The sequence below is a fragment of the Erinaceus europaeus genome, chromosome 13 (genome assembly GCF_950295315.1).
Source record: "Erinaceus europaeus chromosome 13, mEriEur2.1, whole genome shotgun sequence".
NCBI classification, from domain to species: domain Eukaryota; kingdom Metazoa; phylum Chordata; class Mammalia; order Eulipotyphla; family Erinaceidae; genus Erinaceus; species Erinaceus europaeus.
Window position 1 is genome coordinate 12607473 of NC_080174.1, and position 21551 is coordinate 12629023.

At 43.8% G+C, this 21551-nt stretch overlaps 1 protein-coding gene across 1 annotated transcript in view; it reads right to left on the bottom strand.

Annotated features, from left to right (window-relative positions):
• Positions 1-21551, bottom strand: part of PLEKHG1 (pleckstrin homology and RhoGEF domain containing G1) — a 100796-nt gene that overhangs the window by 60502 nt on the left and 18743 nt on the right. Inside the window, exon 2 of the mRNA XM_060205328.1 lies at positions 6134-6234. Coding sequence (XP_060061311.1) covers positions 6134-6234 — 101 coding nt within the window. The remainder of the gene's footprint in view (positions 1-6133; positions 6235-21551) is intronic.

Consider the following 21551-nt stretch of genomic DNA (forward strand, 5'->3'; position numbering starts at 1 on the left):
TTATTGAATCCTGTTCATAGCAGTTGAACTCTTAGATACTATAGGCAGAAAGGGAAAAGGTTGAAGAAAAAGAGTCAAAGAAGCAGTATTTCTTGACCAGTGATTCACATTTCTGGAGGAGGAAGTACTTTGAATATAGATCATACACCCAGATCATGCAAGATAAATCCTCCTTTTGTACCAAGGACCTGGGGTTGAGCCTGGACTATCACATGGAGAACCTGTGGGGTCAGGGGGGCTTTCCAAGTAGTATTTCTTGACCTTTTCTACTTCTTTTAAAATAATGTTATTTATTTACTTAATAGAGATAGACTAATCAAAGGGGAAGGGATAGATAGATAGATAGATAGATACCTGCAGCACTGCTTCACCACTTGCAAAGCCTCCCTTACTGTAGGGAGGGAGTCAGGACTTGAACTCGTGTCCTTGCACATTGTAACATGTGCACTCAACCAGGTGCACCACCACCCAGCTCCCTCACTCTCTACTTCTTTCTCGCATCCTTTATCCAGGAAAAAAATGGCCACCGAGAGAGGTGAGGCAGTGCAGGGACTAATCCCATGATAACCTCGTAGCAAAACAAACACCAAAACCAACCAACCAACCAACCAAACAAACAAACAAAAAATCCCAATCCTGCTTTATGAGAAGTTATTTTGAGCAGAACTCATCATGCTCCTTAAACAAAACTCTCCCTGGCAGTATTTAATTCCTTATTTGTTTTAAACTTTTCTTGTTTGTTCATTTAACTTTGGTTTACAGTATCAACAGAGTTTACAGAGGGTTAATTGCACACCTGTATACACCACACTGCTCCCATCACGAATAACATCCTTCATACCTACCCCTCCGCTCCCTGCCCAACTGTGTGTGTTCTGTATGTTGTGGTCTCCAAGATCTCTTTGGCCTTAGTCCACTTCCTGTATGAACTCATCAGCAGGAGGAAGTTTCTCTCAAGGGCCTGGTCCCTGAGACCTGAATGACCGGCATTCATTGCTCCAGAACCACACTGCAGCAGGGAGGGAGCACAAGCACCTGCTAGTCCCAACTACTCGTTTTAAGGTGAGGAAATCATGGCTCATGAACGGAAGAGAGCTTCCTTTGGGCTCCACAACCAATAATTAAAGGTCACAGGTGGGGTGAGGCTCCAGGCTCTGGAATCTCAGCCACACCCTCTGTTTCAGGCACAGCACTGAAAGACTTGTTTCCTGATGGACTCAGAAGGCCATGGCCAGCCCTACATGGAGGGGCTCCAAGATGTTCTACATGCCTGGGAGGTCTTCTTGGGAGTCCCCTGGTCAGCTTTCCTTTACAATCCTTTTCAAGCATGGCATGAGCTCATTAAAAATGAGGACAGGAAGGAGAGAGAGCATCTCTTGTGCACGTGTCATCAGAACTAGACAATTCAGGGCATTGTAGCTTCTTCAATAGTAATTATTGAAAGCCTCCTCTTTTTTTTTTTTTTTTTTGCAAGTTTGTTTTAGCTGTATCTGATGGGTTGGGTTGTCAGAAAAGTCGTGGTGCATTTTTTGAAAACAGAGAAATACATCATAACTTTTCTGACAACCAATATATTCTACGTATGAGTGAAACCATCCAGTAGTTTGCTACTTCCTTATTTTTTTCACTTGGGTTAGTCATTTTGAGTTGTATTCATACTCTATGAGAGAGAGAGAGAGAAAGAGAGAGGGAGAGGGAGAGAGACTAAAAGCATTGCTCGATCATCCGTGTAGTTCCTTTGAACTGACCACAGTCCTACCATATGGTTAGTCATTTTGAGTTGTATTCATACTCTATGAGAGAGAGAGAGAGAGAGAGAGAGAGAGAGAGAGAGAGACTAAAGTGAGGGAGAGGGAGAGAGACTAAAGCACTGCTTGATCATCCGTGCAGTTCCTTTGAACTGACCACAGTTCTAGTATATGGTACCTACAACAAAAATAGGGTCTCAGGAACAACACAATAAACCCCTTTGTGGGCCCCCATAGGTCCTTGCCCTCAACTGATCAACAACAGCAGAAAATGTTCCATCCTCCCTTCTATGCTACAGCTCAGGAAGATGGGTCGATACTGGGGCAGCTTGGAATGTTCCTACTCATGACCACAGAATGTGAGCTCAGATTTACAGGGATGCAGAGGTCACATAGGCTCCTAAGATGAATATGGGCCCCAGATTATATCAAATTGATGGGGTTTACAGTCAACAATATTTATACCCCTTTCCCATATTAGGAAGCTACTCTCTTCCTCTTCCCTTTCTGTTCCTTTTCCAGCCATGACATCATCTCCCCAGACAATAACTTGGATCCACCTGCATATCAGATTTTCAGGCTCAGGGGAAAAAAAACTAGTATAGCCACAGGCCCTTTGGAATATAACTAAAATATGCCTACTAGCTATCTACAAAGTGGAGACCCCCCCAACACTTCATCTGCACTATTCCAGCCTTTAGGTTCATGATTGTTCAACAATTTGTTTGGCTTTGTATGTTAACTCTCTTTTCACCCACCAGGTTCCAGATGCTAGCATGATGCCAACCAGACTTCCCTGGACAGACAATCCCACCAATGTGTCCTGGAGCTCCGATTCCCCAGAGACGCACCCTACTAGGGAAAGAGAGAGGCAGGCTGGGAGTATAGCTAGACCTGTCAATACTCATGATCAGTGAGAAAGCAATTACAGAAGCCAGACCTTCCACCTTCTGCATCCCACAAGGACCTTGGGTCCATACTCCCAGAGGGGTAAAGAGTAGGAAAGCTATCAGGGGAGGGGAGGGGATATGGAATTCTGGTGGTGGGTATTGTGTGGAGTTGTACCCCTCTTATCCTATGGTTTTGTCAGTGTTTCCTTTTTATAAATGAAAAAAAATAAGGTCTCATGCATGGCAAGGCATTCATTCTCTCTACTTGCTGAGTCATCTCCTCACTCTGTAATAATAATAAAAATAATGATGATGATTTGCTACCAGTCTTCTAGCTGGGGCTTGGTAACTAGAGATTTCTGTTGCTACTGGTGGACATTTTCTCTCTTTCTCTCTCTCTCTCTCTTTTTTAAATAGAAGTGAGAGGTAGAGAGAGAGAGAGACGGAGAAGAGAGACACCTACGGTACCCCTCTACTACTCACAAAGCTGCCCCATCCCTCGCCAGTGAAGAGCAGGGCCTTGAACCCAGGTCCTCATGCATGGTCACATGTGCACTCTGCTGGGTGAGCTACCACCTGACCCTTCAAAATGAAACATTTACTGTCATCTTTCGAAGAAGAGAGAGAACCAGAGTGACTTTCATTTGCTAAGAATTAACAGAAATTCAATACATAGACAGGGTCTTTTTCTCTTCATTCTTCTTCTTAAAGAAACATTTGAATTGTAGCTTAGATAACTCTGTTCTAAAGAAGGGTTCTGGGAGTCGGGTGGTAGCGCAGTGGGTTAAGCGCACATGGTGCAAAGCGCAAGGACCAGCATAAAAATCCCAGTTCGAGCCCCCGGGCTCCCCACCTGCAGGGGGGTCGCTTCACAGGCGGTGAAGCAGGTCTGCAGGTGTCTATCTTTCTCTCCCCCTCTCTGTCTTCCCCTCCTCTCTCCATTTCTCTCTGTCCTATGTTACAACAACGACATCAATAACAACAATAATAACTACTACAACAATAATGAAAAACAACAAGGGCAACAAAAGGGAAAATAAATAAATATAAGAGAAATTTAAAAAAGAAGGGTTCTGCATCAGCTGGCAGTTCTCCTTTGATTAACAAAAAAAAAGTTTCGATAGTTTTTATGAGTAAATAAATTTGGAAAAGTAGTTGATTCAACATTACATATATTGGATTGTTGGAAAAGCTGTGACACATTCTTTTTTTTTTTTTTTTTTAATATTTATTTTATTTATTTAGTCCCTTATGTTGCCCTTGTTGTTTTATTGTTGTTGTTGTTGTTGGATAGGACAGAGAGAAATGGAGAGAGGAGGGGAAGACAGAGAGGAGGAGAGAAAGATAGACACCTGCAGACCTGTTTCACCGCCTGTGAAGCGAACTCCCCTGCAGGTGGGGAGCCAGGGTTCGAACCGGGATCCTTATGCTGGTCCTTGCGCTTTGCGCCACCTGCGCTTAACCCGCTGCGCTACAGCCCGACTCCCTTTTTTTTTTTTTTTGCATAGAAAAATACATCATGATTTTTCCAACAACCCAATAACATCTTTATGCTTTTTTAAAAAATTGTTTCATTATATTTATTAATTGAATAGAGACAGTCAGAAATTGAGATGGGAGGGAGGGATAGAGAGGGAGAGAGACAGAGAGACACCTGCAGCCCTGCTTCACCACTTGTGAAGCTTTCCCCCTGCAGGTGGGGACTGGGGACTTGAACCTGGGTCCTTGAGCATTGCAACATGTGCGCTCAACCAGGTGCGCCACCACCTGGCCCAATCTTTATGCTTTAAACACTTTCCTAGAGCAAATACAGTACAGGGGAATGTTTTGGCAGTTCAGAGATGTTTATAATACAGTTCTCTGCTTTTTTGAGTCTTTTCTCTGGGGGGGGGGGGTGTTTCTTGAAATTATCTAGTCAGCTAAATTTTTTCAGACCGACATAGAATCATTTTTCTTTTATGTCCTCTTTAATTTTAGAGATTTACACCTTGTTTAGTTGGTCAAAATAATATTATGTTGAAAAGCCTGGACTTGAACTAGTAAAAGAATTTATAATTTTGAGCCCAACCATTGATTTGTATCGTGAAACCAACATGTGGGGTTATAAGCAGAGAGTCCATACATGGCATTCACACAGAAATGTCACTAGTGACCACATTTAAATAAATATCAGTACAAAAACTTCTGGGCTCCAATTCTAGACACTAGATTTAGGAGAGGAAATGAGAATGAGTGGGGGTTGACAGGAGAGACACCATAATGGTTCTGCAAAGAGAACCATTTCATGGCTGAGGTTCCAAGGTCCAAAACTCAATTCCCTGTACCACCATAAACCAGAGCTTAATGGACTTTGTTCTCCTTGCTCCAGGGAGAGTTCACAGGAGATCCATTAAGATTCAGGAAGTCCTGGTCCAGGAAGTAGGAAGACCTGATAATCTTCTATCTCCACCCTAATTATGTAACCACACACCCTCTGCCTGTACAAACCACCACCTCTACCCTTCTGAGTTACGCGAGTATTCCTTGAGGAAAAGGAGCAGGAGGATGAATTTGAGCATCACTCGGACCTCCATTGTGGGGTTGACTGACAATAAAGTCCTTTGCAGCTTTTCTTTTTTTAATTGTTGAGTAGATATTTTTCACTTTTTCTTTCTTTTTGTTTTTAATTTGTTTTTTTACTTTTTAGTGGATAGAGACAGAGAAATTGAGAGGGGAGAGGGGACAGGGAGAGAGATACACCTGCAATTCTATTTGACCACTCGTGAAACTTTCCCCTGCAGAAGGGGACCAGGGCCTTGAACCCAGGTTCGTACTGTAATATGAACTAAACTTAATCAGGTGCACCACTGCCTACCCTCCCTTTTTCTTTCAAATATCAAAGTGACGGTGTTTGGTTTTTCATGGATCAGCATGAGCCCACACTCAGCTTTAGGAGCAAGTAGGCTTTTTTTTTTTTTAAAGTCCTGTTGACATTAGGCTGTAGAAGAGAATGGTTTGTGTCTGAGCCAGGAGAATGGATGATTCGAAACTTGTAAGCAAGCAAGGATGCTTCCAGCAGAAGACATCAAGGCACGATGGGTTAAAGACAGGTATAGAGTTCAATCAGGGATGACAGCTGACGGTTCCTTAGGCTGTGTTTATTTCCAAGGACAGTGTCAAGTTCTTTTTTTTTAAAAAAAATAATAATTTATTTATTTCCTTTTGTTGCCCTTGTTGTTTTATTGTTGTAGTTCTTATTGATATTGTTACGGATGTCCTTGTTGGATAGGACAGAGAGAAATGGAGAGAGGAGGGGGGAGACAAAAAGGGGGAGAGAAAGACAGACACCTGCAGACCTGCTGCACCGCCTGTGAAGCGACTCCCCTGCAGGTAGGGAGCTGGGGGTTTGAACCGGGATCCTTCCGCCGGCCCTTGCACTTTGCGCCACGTGCACTTAACCTGCTGCGCTACCGCCAGACTCCCCAGGATAATTATCCTGACAGTATTCTCACTTACCTATTGAAGTGGTAGATATCCTGTATGTTTCCAAAAAGGGCCGTCCTTTCTTCTAGCCCCAGAGGAAGTTTTGCCTGGTCCTTGATACAGTCGAGGTAATCCTGTGAAATCAACAAGAAGGAGGATTTAAACTCTTCTCTGTGCATGTGTGCACCAACTTTAGTTACGTGGGATGGATCTTTCAGCTCAGCATCAGGAAATGATCATGCCAATGTGCCCATTAGCTCTACTGGGAGAACAGAGAGACAGAGAGTCTCTCTCTTTGATTAGTAACATTTAACCTGTTAAGTAATTGTGGGAGAAAGAGAGAGAGAGAGAGACAGGGAGAGAGAGAGAGAGAGAAACAGGGAGAGAGAGAGAGAGAGGAAGAAAGAGAGATGGGTGGATTTGGGAGAAAAGTCATGGGCTCCTTGGAATATACCTAAAATAGACTTTGTAGCTTTTTCCAAAATGGAGACCCCAGATCTCATCTGCTATATTCTTACCTTTAGTTTCCTTATTATCAAACAACTTGTTCTGCTTTATGTCTTAATGCTTTTCAGCCAAGTTGCAGATGCAACCATGACATCAACCTGACTTCCCTGGGCAGGCAACCTCACCAATGTGTCCTGGAACCCCACCTCCCCAGAGCCCTGCCCACTAGGGAAAGACAGAAACAGGCTGGGGGTATGGATCAACCTGCCAACACCCATGTCCAGTGGTGAAGCAATTACAGAAGCCAAACCTCCCACCTTCTGCTCCCTGTAATAATCCTGGGTCCATACTCTCAGAGGAATAAAGAATAGGAAAGCTTCTATTGGAGGCCATGAGATACGGAACTCTGGTGGTGGGCATTGTATGGAATTGTACTCCTCTTACCCTACAATCTTGTCAATTATTATTAAACCAATAATAATAAAAAATACAGACTAGTCTTTCTGACCTCCAAATGGGTTAGACTTTAGACTTTCCCTAAATGCATAATATAAAGACTGAAGTTACTGACACATGAGTGTATTGTTTTGAGAGAGTGAGAAAGGAGGGAAGGAGAAAGAAAGAGACCAGGGCATTGCTCAGCTCTGGTATAAGATGGTATTGGGACTGAACAGACAGTCTCTGTGGTCCCAGACACACAGGTTCTGTGCTCTAACAGGCACAGTTGTCTCTGAGACCCAACATCAGTATTTTTAAACAATATCATCTAGTTTTCTTGAGTGATAAAAATTGTCCACAAAGTTCATAGTGGGAAATAAGAAATAAAGACCTTAAAATACCTCAGCATGGGCTGGAGAGACAGCATAACCATTCTGCAAAACACCTTCATGCCTGAGGCTCTGAAGTCCCGGGTTCGATCCCCAGCTCCACCATAAGCCAGAGCTAACCACAGCTCTCTCGATTTCTCTCTCTACCTTTCACTCTGTATTTCTCTCATTAGAATAAAATAAACAAACATGTTTTAAAAATACCTCAGTACAAGAAAAACAGTCTGTAACTGCAAAAGGTGATAGATATTAACTAAACTTATTTAACAATTTATACTTACATCTCATCATTATGCTGTAAACCTTAAGCAAAAGCAATGTCATTTGTCAATCATATCTCAACACAAAGTAGGAACTGCATAAAACAACTTTTAAGAGGTTATTATAAAAGTACGAAATTTGGGAGCTGGGCAGTGGCACATCGAGTTGAATATAGACATTATCATGCACAAGGACCCAGACTCAAACTTCCCGGTCCCCACTTGTAGGGGAGAAGTTTCATGATTGGTGAAGCAGTGCTGCAGGTCTCTCAATGGTCTCTCCCTCTCTCTCTCTCTCTCTCTCTCTCTCTCTCTCTCTCTCTCCAGCCCCCACTCTTTACCTCCCTTCCCCCTCTCAATTTCTATCCTATCAAATAAAATAAAGATCAAAAAGTAAATAATGTACAAAATTAGATTCTTCCTTCAATACCATTTTATTAAAGAGAAACTCAGAGCTTGTAACACAGTTCACAATATCACAAAAAGAATGAGCTGCGATGTGCTTTGAAATGCTTTTCATGTTCTAACAGGGACAGAGTTCCTAAGAGTTAACCTGGGCTCCAGTCCACAGGGGGCTAAACCTACGTGACTCTAGAAACTAGCTGAACTGCTGAGGGGAAGGAAACAGAACTTTGAGCCCCATGAGCTCAAGAGTTCATGACTGAGTGTTCCCCTTCCTCCAGGAAAGCTGGGGTGGGGGGTGGGAAGTGTGTCCCTGTAGGAGGCAGGAACACAATAAAGCCAAAAGTGAAAACAGCTGAAATAACGTAAAATTAAAAAAAAAAAAAAAAAAGAACACAACCCACTGAACTATGTGCTGTGGCTCTTTACCAAGCCCCACGTGGACTTCCGCAGCCTTTAGAGGAAGCAACCCTGTGACCAGCCAGCCAGCTGGGTGGGACAATCCCAGATCCTTGCTGCATTCCACTGTCCACTCACAAACACAATGGTGTCAAGGGAACACTAGCAAAAGCAAAACTGACGCCAGGTCTCCAGGACATGAGGGTGAAGAGAAACTTGCCTTGGAGACGGGAGTGGTGTGCAGACATCTACCCTGGGGAGATAAGAAACTGTACTCATGTGTCCACAGCTGTCCTGTAAACCATTCTTTCCCCCTGGAATGGTTTTTTAAAAAGAATCATCAGATCATTCTATGAGACAGGGGCTGAAGGGGTGGCATGCCTGGCTGAGTTTACATGTCACCGTGTACAAAGACTGGGTTCAAGCCCTGGGAGAAGCTTCATGAGCAGAGAAGAAGTACTGCAGGTGTTTATTTCCCCTTCCATCTCAATTTTTCTCAGTCCTACCAAATAAAAAAAAAAAGAATTTTAAAAGAGAGGGAAGACTTCACCATTAAGCTTTTTTTCACGCCATTCACGAACAAAAGTTTATCACATTTAAGAAAATATTTTATGTATTTATTATTAGATAGAAACTGAGAGGGGAGGGGATAATAGAGAAGGAAAGAGACAGAGAGACACCTGCAGCCCTGCCTCACCACTCATGAAGCTTTTCTCCTGCAGGTGGGGACTAGGGGCTTGAACCTGGGTCCCTGAGCACTGTAACAAGTGTGCTTAACCAGGTACACCACTACCTGGCCTTATATCACTTTTTTTTTTTTTAATGAGCTTTCTTTCTTAAACCAGTGCTTATCTGAGTAAGGGAGTAAGGAACTCGATTTCCACAGCTCAAGTGGAGTTGATGTGAAAATCCCACAATAGCCTGACTTAGTCTTTTTCTTCTTCTTTTAAAAAATATTTTATTTATTTATTCATGAAGGAGATAGGAGCGGGGGGACCAGACATCAATTTGGTACATGTGCTGCTGGGGATTGAACTCAGGACCTCACACTTGAGAGTCCAGTGCTTTATCTACCTCCCGGAACACCAGACTTAATCTTCTTACTTGTATGGAACCGACCATAAGGAGTTGGAGAATCTGTACAGAATGTAGAGCTCGTGTCTCCACAAAAATCAAACTAAAAGAGGTCAGAATGGATCAAACAGTACAGTCTGAACAACATGTCAAACAGAACTTAACACTTTCTGAAAAAAAATAAATGTTCCTTGTTGAGATTTTCATAAAATAACCCAGGAGCCAAAACAACAGGTGAATGTCAGACTTGTATGGTGTTTTCTACTTTATCTTTTTCTCTTTAGTTTCTTTATTGGAGGATTAATGTTTTACAGTTGACAGTAAATACAATAGTTTGTACATACATAACATTTCCCAGTTTTCCACATAACAATACAACCCCCACTAGGTCCTCTGTCCTCATGATCCAGGACCTGAAACCCCCCACCCCAGAGTCTTTTACTTTAGTGCAATACACTAATTCCAGTCCAAGTTCTGCTTAACATTTCCCCTTCTGACCTTGTTTTTCCACTTCTGTCTATATTTCATTACAGTCAAGGCTCTGATTTAAGGGACACATTGCCCGTAAAGTTAAGGAGGACACAAGGTCAGAAGGAGCGAGGTGGATGTGAGGTCTCAAAGGAGAAGGAAGGATTCAGATGGGTTAGCAGGATGACTGGCGGAAGGTATTTCAGAAAAACAAACAAACCACAAACAAACTTTCTCACTTTCAGTGCAAAGCTCACACACATATTTGCAGAAACCCTATAGGAACTGCCTGTGCAGGAATGTGAGTCAGGGGGCTTGGCAAAGTTCATCTGGGGGGAGAGAGAGAAGCAGGGCCTGCTCCAACTGTGAGCAGTTTAAACCCCCTCCCAAAGTTCCTGGTAAGGAGCCCTGAGGTCTGGAGGCCATTGAAGAAGACAGATCAAAGCTACATGGCCACAGCACACTTCCCCCAGTGGTCTTCATGAAACTTGGAAAACTATGGTACTTGAACCCTACGCCCGCCTGAGACTGAGTACAGTAGCTGGCCTAGGGATTAACGGCTACAGCCAGCTGCAGCCCCAAATGAGGGGTTGGAAGCTTGGTGATAATCACAGGTGATTTCTGTACTCAAAGGACAATGCAATGGATTGGGGCCTGGCCGGCTGCTAATTCATTTGATTGGTCTGAAGGCAGCCTTCAGGGCCGCCCTACTGTGAGCAGAGAAAGATCAATTTTCAACCTTGGCACTGAAAAACAATTGTTTCCCAAGAGCTTCAAGAAATTCACTTTGCATAGAGGGTTGGAAAGGTGGTGTGACATACACACATACAGAAGGAGCTTTCTTTCCTTTTTTCTTTTCTTTTCTTTTCTTTAACCAACTGAATCATTTTCTTTCTTTCTCGTTAACATTTTATTTATTTACTTATTTATTTTGAACCAGAGCACTGCTCAGCTCTGCCTTGCAGTGGTGCTGAACCTAGGTCTTGGGTATGAAAGACTTTTACATAACTATTTCGCTACCTCCCCTCCCCTGCCATCACTTAAAAAATTATTTTAATGAGAGAGATGGAAAGACCAGAGCATTGCTCAGCTCTGGTGGTGCTGGAGATTGAACCTGGGACTTTGGACCCTCAGGCATGAAAGTCCTTTGCATAATCATGAATTACATTGTCTTCTTAGCCCATATCACTCTATTAAATGATTTTTTTTTCCCTCCAGGGTTATTGCCGGGGCTCGGTGCCTGGAACATGAATTCACTGCTCCTGGAGACCATATTTTCCCCTTTTGTTGCCCTTGTTGTTTTATCATTCTTGTGGTTATTATTATTATTATTATTGCTGCTGTTGTTGGCTAGGGCAGAGAGAAATAGAGAGAGGAGGGGAAGACAGAGAGGGGGAGAGAAAGACAGACACCTGCAGACCTGCTTCACTGCCAGTGAAGCGAGTTGACTCCCCTGCAGGTGGAGAGCCCGGGGCTTGAACCAGGATCCTTATGCCTGTCTTTGTGCTTCGTATCACGTGCGCTTAACTCTCTGCACTACTGCCTGACTCCCAATTTTTTTTTAAAAAAAGCTGACCCAGAATATTTCTTTCCTCATCATTTCATATGCCCAAGGTGTCTGCCATGACAAGATTCATACAGGAGTGTCCTCCTCTGACTGTTTCTTTCATGGTACTGAGATGTCCAAGCCAAATCCTGCCCTGAGCTGTTCCAATTTGGGTCAGGAGCCAGTTCGCAAGCTGTGACTGATACCAAGATCAAGTGTAGGCATAGCACACAGTGGTCTGGGCGGCGGCGCAGTGGATAGGGCTTCGGACTCTCAAGCATGAGGTCCCGTGTTCAATCCCCAGCAGTGCATGTACCATAGTGATGTCTGGTTCTTTTTCTCTCTCTCCTATCATTTCTCATGAATAAATAAATAAAATCTTTAAAAAAAAAAAGGAAGCTCTTACAGACAGTCAGAATGGTGTCTGTTTATCTGGTGACATATTCAGCTTGTATTTTGCCCTATCTATCTGTCTATCTATCACCTCCAGTCTCTGGGGTCCGGTGCTGGCACTATGAATCTATTACCACTTCTGGTAGTCTTTTTTTTTGTTTTTTTCTCCTTTTCCTTCCTACCTTTTCATTTGATAGGATAGAGAGAAAATGAGAAGGGAGGGGGAGATACGAGAGTGGGAGAGGGAGAAAAAGATGGACACCTGCAGACCTGCTTCACCGTCATCAAGCATCCCCTGCTGCAGGTGGGGAGTGGGGGCTTAAACCCGGGTCCTTGAGTGAGTGCATCCTTGTGCATAGTACTATGTGTCCTTAACTGGGTGTGCCACCTCCTGCCCCCCTGTATTTTGCTTCTATTTTTCTAGTTTTTTGTTGTTGTTTGTTGTTATCCTTTACAACTGTTACTTTGTGACTATTTGGAACACACGTCCGTTACCACCGAAAAACCTACTCTAGATAATCAGTCATCTCTGTAGAAATGGACAGAATTCAAAGTCAGATTCAGAAGTCTTTGATAGTTGCCCTATTTCTCCATGGTGTCCTGAAAGAAATTCATATCACCTGCTTCCCACCTCCCTTCTTCTCTTGAAATAATACTCCCAATGTTTTCAAAAATTATAACCAACTTCACATGATACGAAAGCTAACCGGTTTGAATTGTAAAGTCTATCGATAACTTCCTGTCTTGTCTACCCTTAACTCTAGAGTCCCCAGTGTAGAAATGAGTTGAGAAAGGTTCTCACCCTCCATCCCTCTGCTCCCATTTCAAAATCCTACCTAACGGTTTCATGGTTAATTATTTTTTTTAATTGCCATCAGAGTTATGCTGAGGCTCAGTACCTCTACAACAAATCTACCATTCCTGGTGAATTTTTTTTTTTTTGCTTGGTAGAACGGAGAGAAATTGAGAGAGGGAGCAAGGAGGAGAGATCCCTTCAGTACTTGTTTCTCCGGTTGGGACGCTTCCCCTGCAGGTGGGGAGCTGGAGCTTGAAGTATGGTGATGTGTGTGGTTAGTCATACTTCACTCTGAGTGAAGCAGTTTTGGTTGTCAGTGCTTCCAAAAGCCAAGCCCTTTGATCCACCATCCATGTGTGGCTTTTGTTTTTCTTTGTCTTGACTCTGAAGCAACATCTTTTCTGTGTCTCCACTCCCCAGCATGAGAAGGGGGGGAGGGAGAAAGGGAAACACATCTTTGCTTGTAGACAACCAGGAATTCTTTTTTAATATTCGTCATGCCATTATTTTTTGTTTTAATTTCATATATTTGAATGAGATACAAAGAGAGAGAGAGATGATAAATTTTTTTAGATAAGAGTCAGAGAGAAAGAGGCCATTTCACCAGAGCTTTGTTCAGTCTGGTGGGGACTAGATTTGAATCTGGCTCGAACACATGTCGAAGCAGCACACCATCTAAGTGAGTTATTTTACTAGTCCATGAATGAATGAATATATATATATTTTTTGATTCCTCCCATCCCCCCATGATTTTATTTATTAGATGGAGACAGAGAAAAATTGAGAGCGAAGGGGGGGGGGGGAGCAGAGAGGAAGAGAGAGAGAAAAAAATACTCGCAGTAAGGCTTCACTGCTTATGAGGCTTCTCCCCACAGATGGGGACTAGGAACCTGAACGCAGGTCCCTCGGCACTATAACACATGCGCTCAACCAGGAGTGTCACCATCGGCCCTAAGACTTGAAACTGAAAGCAAATCTCAATGGGAACAAGCAAGCACCAGCAATTTAATCACAGAAGCAAGATATTAAGTAAGAAAACATTAAACATATATTAATTAGACTTCTTAAAATTTTTTTTTATCTTTACTTATTAATGAGATAGCCAGAAATTGAGAGGGACGGAGGTGATAGGAAGGGAGAGAGACGCCTGCAGCCCTGCTTCACCACTCACAAAGCTTTCCCCCTGCAGGTGGGGACCAGGGGCTTGAACCCAGGTCCTTGTGCACTGTAACATGTGCGCTCAACCAGGTAATCCACCACCTGGCCCCCCCTTTTTTTAATTAAACTTCTAAAAGTAACAAGGTCCCTATCTTTTCCACTACTTAGGACAACCGTTATAAATAGCCATTATCTTTATTTGCTTTTAAAATTGTTTATTTAGACATGAAACTTCTGTGGTGGATGTGATATGGAACTATCCCCTGTAGTCTTACAACAGTGTAACCCACTATAATCACAAAGAAAGAGAAAAGAAAAAAAAGGACAGAAAATAGCTCACTTGGGTCCTGCACTGCTTTGCCATATGAGTGACCCAGGTCCAAGCCCAGCCCCCATCAAATTGGAGGAAACTTTAGTGCTATGGTTTCTCTTTCTCTCTCTCTCTGTCTTTCCTGTCTCCATCTGAAAAAAATCATAAAAAAAAAAAAAAAAACTCACAAGACAGAGACAATGAAACAGGTATATTAGCAGACTAGAGCACGGCTCTGTTCCGTCACATGCAGTCGGGGAGTCTGGGGGATTGATGCTGGGCCTCACGGACCCAAGGTACCTGCTTGACCCTCTGAGCCTCCTTCTGGGGTTCTGCAATCCTTGCATATTGATGCCGGCAGGAATCATGTGGTATTTGCAAATAGAGGCAAATCTAAAACATTGAATGAATGAGGAGAACAGGCATAGCCCTGATATGAACACCAACCTCTTCTTCACTATTAACTCTCACTAAAGAGTCTGTAGAAGGGGCCAGGTAGTGGCTCACCTGGTTGAACGCATATATTACAATGTGCAAGGACCTGGATCCAAGCCCCCCCCCACCCCGGTCCACATGTGCAGGGGGAAAGTTTTGCTAGTGGTGAATGAAACAAGTCTGTAGGTGTCTCTCTGTCTCGCTCCCTCTCTATCACCCCCTTCCCTCTTGATTTCTGACTGTCTCTATCCAAATAAATAAACAAACATAATTAAAAAAAACAGAGTCTGTAGAAGACTGTAGTGACACTGCAAAAATTTTTTTTAGTTTTCCCCCTGCTCTGTTAAAAAAAAAAAAAATGTGTTTAGTGTTTAGTTGACAATCAGTTCGTTAAACTTCAAAGGAGAGGGCGGCACCAAGCCATGAGGAGATCCCACTGCATGTTGAACCAGCACCCCATGGGGCCAGGCGGTAGAGCACCCAGCTGAGTGCAACTGCCACTCAGCTCAAGCACCCAGGTTCCAGCCCCTGCTCCCCCCTGTAGGGGGGAAGCTTCATGAGCGCTAAAGCAGGGCTGCCGGCGTCTCTCTTTCACTTTCCTTCTCTATTTCCTCCTCCCCTCACAAGTTCTCTCTGTTCTATCAAAATAAAACAGAAAGAAAAAAAGAAAATAAACGGCCACTTGGAGTGCTGAGTTCGTAGTGTTGGTACCAAGGCCCAGCAATTACTGTGGTGGCAAGTGAAAGAAAGAAAGGAAGAAAGAAAGAAAGAAAGAAAGAAAGGAAAGAAAGAAAGAAAGGAAGAAAGGAAAGAAAGAAAGAAAGAAAGAAAGGAAGAAAGGGAGGAAGAAAGAAAGAAAGGAAGGAAGGGAGGAAGGGAGGAAGAAAGAAAGCGAGAGGGAGAGAAAGAGAGAAAGAGCATCCTGTGCTTATTTACAAAATGCTTGTGTTTATTTTTTTAAATTTATTTTTCCTTATTTTATTTTTTGATAGAGACAGAAATGCAGAGGAAAGTGGAGACAGAGACACAGAGAGAAAGAGACAGACACCTGCAGTGCTGCTCCACTGCTCATGAAGCCTCCCCCTTACTGCAGGTGGGAACCGGGGGCTTGAACCTAGGTCCTTGCACATGATAACATGCACACTCAACCAGGTGCACCACCAAAGCTGCCCTTGGCTTTCTTTTTCCCTGTATGATTTAATCTGAGCCTTACTTCTAGCTACCAAAAAAAGAGGGGGGGCACTTGAGGGATAACTGATGTGCTTATTGGATACCCACAGATGCAGAACACTGCAAATCTTCAAAGGGGGTCAGCAGAGAGCTCAGGAGAACAGACTGGGGTTGGGTGAAGAACAGGGGCCTGATGGGACAATAAGAAGGGAAAGTGATCACCTACCTCCTGGAGAGTGAGCCCAGGGCTTGCCTCCACATTCCTCCAACTCCTGTCTCTCTCTCTCTCTCTCTCTCTCTCTCTCTCTCTCTCACACACACACACACACACACACACACGCACACACGGGCTCAGCTGTGACCTTGGCAAAGCTCTACGCACCTGTGAATAAGGACCTGCTTCAACTCCATTATCAAAGCATCATCTGAAACACGGTAATGAAGCCGAGGGAGGAGATTCGTACTTGGTTTCGAAAGAAGAGAATGAGGGAGCAGGGAGGTAAATGGATGGTATTAGATCATCGAAACACACCTCCTCCTCACTGCTGTTTATTACTTTTATTATTCTGATTAGGTACTGAGCTCATTGGTTTATATGCTCTGTCTCATTTAATCTTCAAAGCAATACCAGGAGATGCATCCACTAAGTTTATTCATTCATTCTTTTATTTATCGGATAGACATAGAGAGAAATTGAGAGGGGGGAGGGAAAGAGAGAGAGAAAGAAAGATAGAGGGAGAGAGAGATGAAGAGAGACACCTGCTGTACTGCTTTACCGCTCATGAAGCTTTCCCCTTGCAGGTGGAGACGGAAGGTCTGAACCTGAACACTTGTGCGCAGTAACGTGTGCTCTCAATCAGGTGTGGTACAATCTAGGCATTCTATGCCTATTACAAACCCAATTTGACAGAAGCTTAGAAAGGTATCATTGGTTCCCAAGGTCACACAGAGAGTAATGTGGTCATTTCCAAATCCAGGACAAGTCCTACATATGGATCCCTGCACTACTGACGCTTTAGTTCTAACACAGTATCTTTATTTTATTGATTTTATCCTAGTTTAATTTATTTTTAAACCAGAGCACCACTCAGCTCTGGCTTATGGTGGTGTCCAGGATTGAACCTGCGAATTAGGAGCCTCAGATATTAAAAGTCTTTTGCATGACCGCTAAGTTATCTCCATGCCCCCTAATATAGTGTCTTTTAACGGTAGGGATGCTTGGCCGCTCACAGTCTGGACTCAAAGTCATTTCATTAGCTAGGAGGTAGTTGTTGCTCGAAGACAGAGCTTACTGACTAGGTACTTGTTTTGAGCCATGAGTTCCACATCCTCAGTCTGAACAAGTGTTGGTCTACTTATACACTAACCTACTTTCTTTGGTTTATCTTATTTTCTTCTTATTATTATTCTTTTAAAGATAGAGGCAGAATGATAGAGAGACAGTGACAGGAAAGCACCTAAATTTCCTTCAATGTGGTGGAGGCCGAATTCAAACCTGGATTGTGCACATGGCAAAGCTCATCAGGTTCCAGCCAGCTGCCATTTCTCTTTTTCTTTTCCTTTTTTTTTTTTTTTAAACTTTGCTTATTTATTTATTTATTTATTTATTTATTGCCTCCAGGGTTATTGCTGGGGCTCAGTGCCTGCACCATGAATCCACTGCTCCTGGAGGCCATTTTCCCCCCTTTTGTTGCCCTTGTTGTTGTAGCCTTGTTGTGGTTATTATTGCTGTTGTTGATGTCATTCATTGTTGGATAAGACAGAGAGACATGGAGAGAGGAGGGGAAGACAGAGGGGGGGAGAGAAAGACAGACACCTGCAGACCTGCTTCACTACCTGTCAAGTGACTCCCCTGTAGGTGGGGAGCCGGGGGCTCGAAACGGGATCCTTACACCAGACCTTGCACTTAACCCGCTGTGCTACCACCCGATTCCCCACCATTTCTCTTTCAATGTCCTACTCTATCCTGCTCTGTGTGTGTGTGTGTGTTGTCACTAGGGCTACTGCTGGACTTTGTACCTCCATGACTCTATCACAACTCATGGACCCATTTTTCTCTCTTTAGATAGCTGATGAGACACAAAGTGGGAGAGATAAGTATTGAGGGAGAGAGAGAGAGAGAGAGAGAGAGACTGGGAGAAGGAGTGACTTCTCCTGCACTGCTCCACCACTCATGAAGCTTCCTCCATTGTAGGTGTGGACTGAGTCCTTGAACTTGGGTCCTTATACATGGCAACAGATGCTCTCTACCAAGTGAGCTTCCAGTCAGCCCCTCTCTGTATCCATTTACTGGAACTCTGAGACAGAAACAAGATGGAAGATTCAACCAGGCCAAAGCCAGGGGTCGCCTCGATGGATGATACTAACATGGGTGAGGAACCAGCTGAGAGGCCTGAACCGCACAGACCCCTCCTAACTCCCAAGGGCAAGGTCATCCTCTCTGAGAAGCCCAGTTCAGGAAGCCTGGCTAGATATGGGAGGAAGGCTCTCTCTCTACACAGCAGCCATCTTTCCAGGGCAGTTTCTCGATAAGGACGATTGTGACAATACTCTGGCGGCATTAGTTGGTTCACAACTAAATATGGAAATCCATAGGCTCAACCATTCCGTTGATTGTACCAAAAACAATGAAATGACTGGCTCCTAGGACCTATCTTATTGCTTTCCTGTCTACAACAGTGTTGATCTTATCAAGTAAAAAAAAAAAAAAACTCTCAGTCTTTTGTGAAGAATGAGTTATTTTTAGAAAAGAGAGAAAGTAAGACCAGAGCATGGCTCAGCCCTGGCAGGAGATGCAAACCTGGGATCGAACCTAGGGCCTCCTGTATGCAAGCCCTGTGCTCTACCCACTGAGCCATCTCCTTGTCACAGAGGAATACTAGCAAGAAGCTGTTTATGTACCCAGAAAGAGCCTTAGGTTGAGGAGAGGTACTCTATGGAGGATGTTGGGGGTGCAGGTGGGCCCCAGAAACCTAGTTTTCTCAGAATGCTGGGCTTCTTGGTTGGGCTAAATATCTGTCATGCCGGAAGTCTGGGCCCCACTAGTGCCCAGAGTGAAATCTGTGACTTGGGGAAGAGATCATTTCATTTTTTTTTTTTTTTTTTTTACTCTTCTTCTAGTGTTTGCCCTTTTTACTCTAAAGCACAGTATCTGGGGCCATCTTTCTTTCTTTTCTTTTCTTTTTTTCACTTTAAATTTTTAAAAAAATTTTATTTATTATTGGATAGAGACAGAGAGAAATTGAGAGGGAAGGGGGAGATAGAGAGGGAGAGAGACAGAGAGACACCAGCAGCCCTGCTTCACCACTTGTGAAGCTTTCCCTCTGCAGGTGGGGACCAGGGGCTTGAACCCGGGTCCTTGTGCACTATAATGTGAGCCACCACCTGTCCCTCCCCCTTTTTTTCTTTTAATGGGGGAGAGTAATAGTTTATAGTAGATATAGCTACTGGCACATGCGTACAATTTCTCATCTTCTGCAAAACACTCTGCAGCCTAGGACCTCCTCCACCATCGTGCATCAGGACCTGAAAGCCCCCGTCCTGCCCCAGAGTAGAGTCCTTTACATGGTGCAATACACCAAATGCAGTCCAAGCCTCCAGGCTCTGTTTTGTGTTTCCCCTTTCTGTTCTTATTTCTCAACTTCTGCCCATGATTGAGATCATCCCATATTCAATATTCCTTTTCTTTCTGGCTTATCTCCCTTACTATGATTCTTTCAAGTTCTATCCACGGTGAGGTGAAAAAGATGAATTGATCATTCTTAACAGCTGAGTAGTATCCCACTGTGTATATAGACCTCAACTTTCTCAGCCACTCATCTGTTGTTGGACACCTGCGTTGCCTCCAGGTTTTGGCTATTACAAATTGTGCTGCTATAAGCCTAGGTATACAAAGATCTTCTTGGATAGGTGTGTTTGGTTCCTTATCACTGTAAATTGAAAAAGGGAGAGAACAGAGACAGAGACAGAAAGAGTAAACAAGAAAGCACTCAGAGCGTGAGATTTTCATGCCACTCAGCCAGGAGAGCACAGTCCTTGCATGTGTGAGGCCTCGGTTTCCTTCCCTAGCACAGTTTGTAGTAGAGTCATGCTTGGATTCAGTGATTAAAAAAAAAAGATTACATGGGGCTGTATGACACTCTTGTTTGTCTGTTTGCTTTCATGGCCACCAGGGCGACTGCTGGGACTCCGAGTCTGCATGATGAGGCCGTAGCTCTCGGTGGCCCACTTTTCCCCTTTCTTCTTCTTTTTTAATAGACACAAGTTGTTTCTAAGACTTGTGAGAATTCTAGTGGTTATCTTTTGGAGGGGGGAGGGAGGGGACACAGAACTCTGGTGATGGGTGTGCTGTGGAGCTGTATAGACTGCAATCTTTCAATCTTGTAGCCTCTTAATTACAAATTGAAAAAAGTGAAGCTGGAGCCAGGGCATGATAGGCATTGTTACTGTGGGGTCTCAAAACAAAACCAGAATAGAGTTAGAGGAAAAGTGGCCTATCTCAATATCATGAAGCTGTTTTGGGGGAAAAGGAAGGCCTCGATATTACAAAGTTCATGATGCATTTATCTCAACAAGGAATTGAACAGAGATCATGACTATTCAGGCACTTTAAACTTTTATTCGGGAAAATTGACAACATTCACATTAGGGCATGAGATGAAAGAGAGAGAGACAGAGAAAGAGAAAGACTAAGTTAACACTTACATGATGAGTTGTACCCCTCTTATCCTATGGTTTTGTCAATGTTTCCTTTTTATAAAACAAACAAACACCACTCACATGATGGTCCCGGATTCTAGCTTTTTAAAACCCAACCCCCCCCCCCCACCTTGTCCAAGCCACACCTGCAACCACTCCTATTTTCTGGGTGGTACTCCCACCCAAATCACAATCGCTGACAACCCCCCATTTCTGCATATAAACCCCTCCCCTTACTCCCTTCACCCCTTTTTACCAGGTATATATAGCTTCCTTAGTCTGAGTCTTGAAAGCCCCCCCCCCATATGTATAGGACCACATTCATCTTCAGCAGAGCAAGGACCTAAGATGGAGGCTCTTTCTCTCTTTCATTATTATTACTATTTTTAATTTCACCACTAATAGTTGATTAGGGGAAAGAGAACAAAAGAAGTGGTAGGGACAGAGACCAGAACACTACTCAATTCTGGCATAAGGTGGTACCAGGCAGTAAACCTGCAGCCTCTGAGGACTCGGGCATACAAGTTGGTGCTCTGACAGGCTCTTTGGGCTCCAGCAAATGAGCTCCACCTTCCCACGGACATAATCAAGAGCCCCTTCCGACTGAGAAGGGAGGATGTACAGAGAAGATGCCCGAGGCACTCAAAAACTTCCCAACCTGGTCCTCTCATCTCACTGGCTCAGTCCACCCACACAGGACATCCTGCCTCTCCTCCTCTGTCTCTTGAGGGGGACCTCTCTCCTATCTTTCAGCATAGCCTCCATCTTGGTGTTGGGATCTCTTTAAATTACGTGTGTGTGTGTGTGTCCTTGAACTAATTCCTTGTGGCTATTATGACTCCCTTCATGGTCCCAGTTTGCAGAAGCAGTGACTCTGAAGCACATGCCTGTACTTCTTCCCTACCTCTGGGAGACCCTGGGAAGGCAAGGGTTAACCCCTCCAGGTCTCCCAGTGGCCTAAATCCCATTGAATTGTAACCCAAGCCCACATTCCTCTGGTGCCCCTTCCCCTCCCCATTTTGTTCCAGAAACAGCATTTTTTTTTTCTCACACCACTCAGACTCTTGA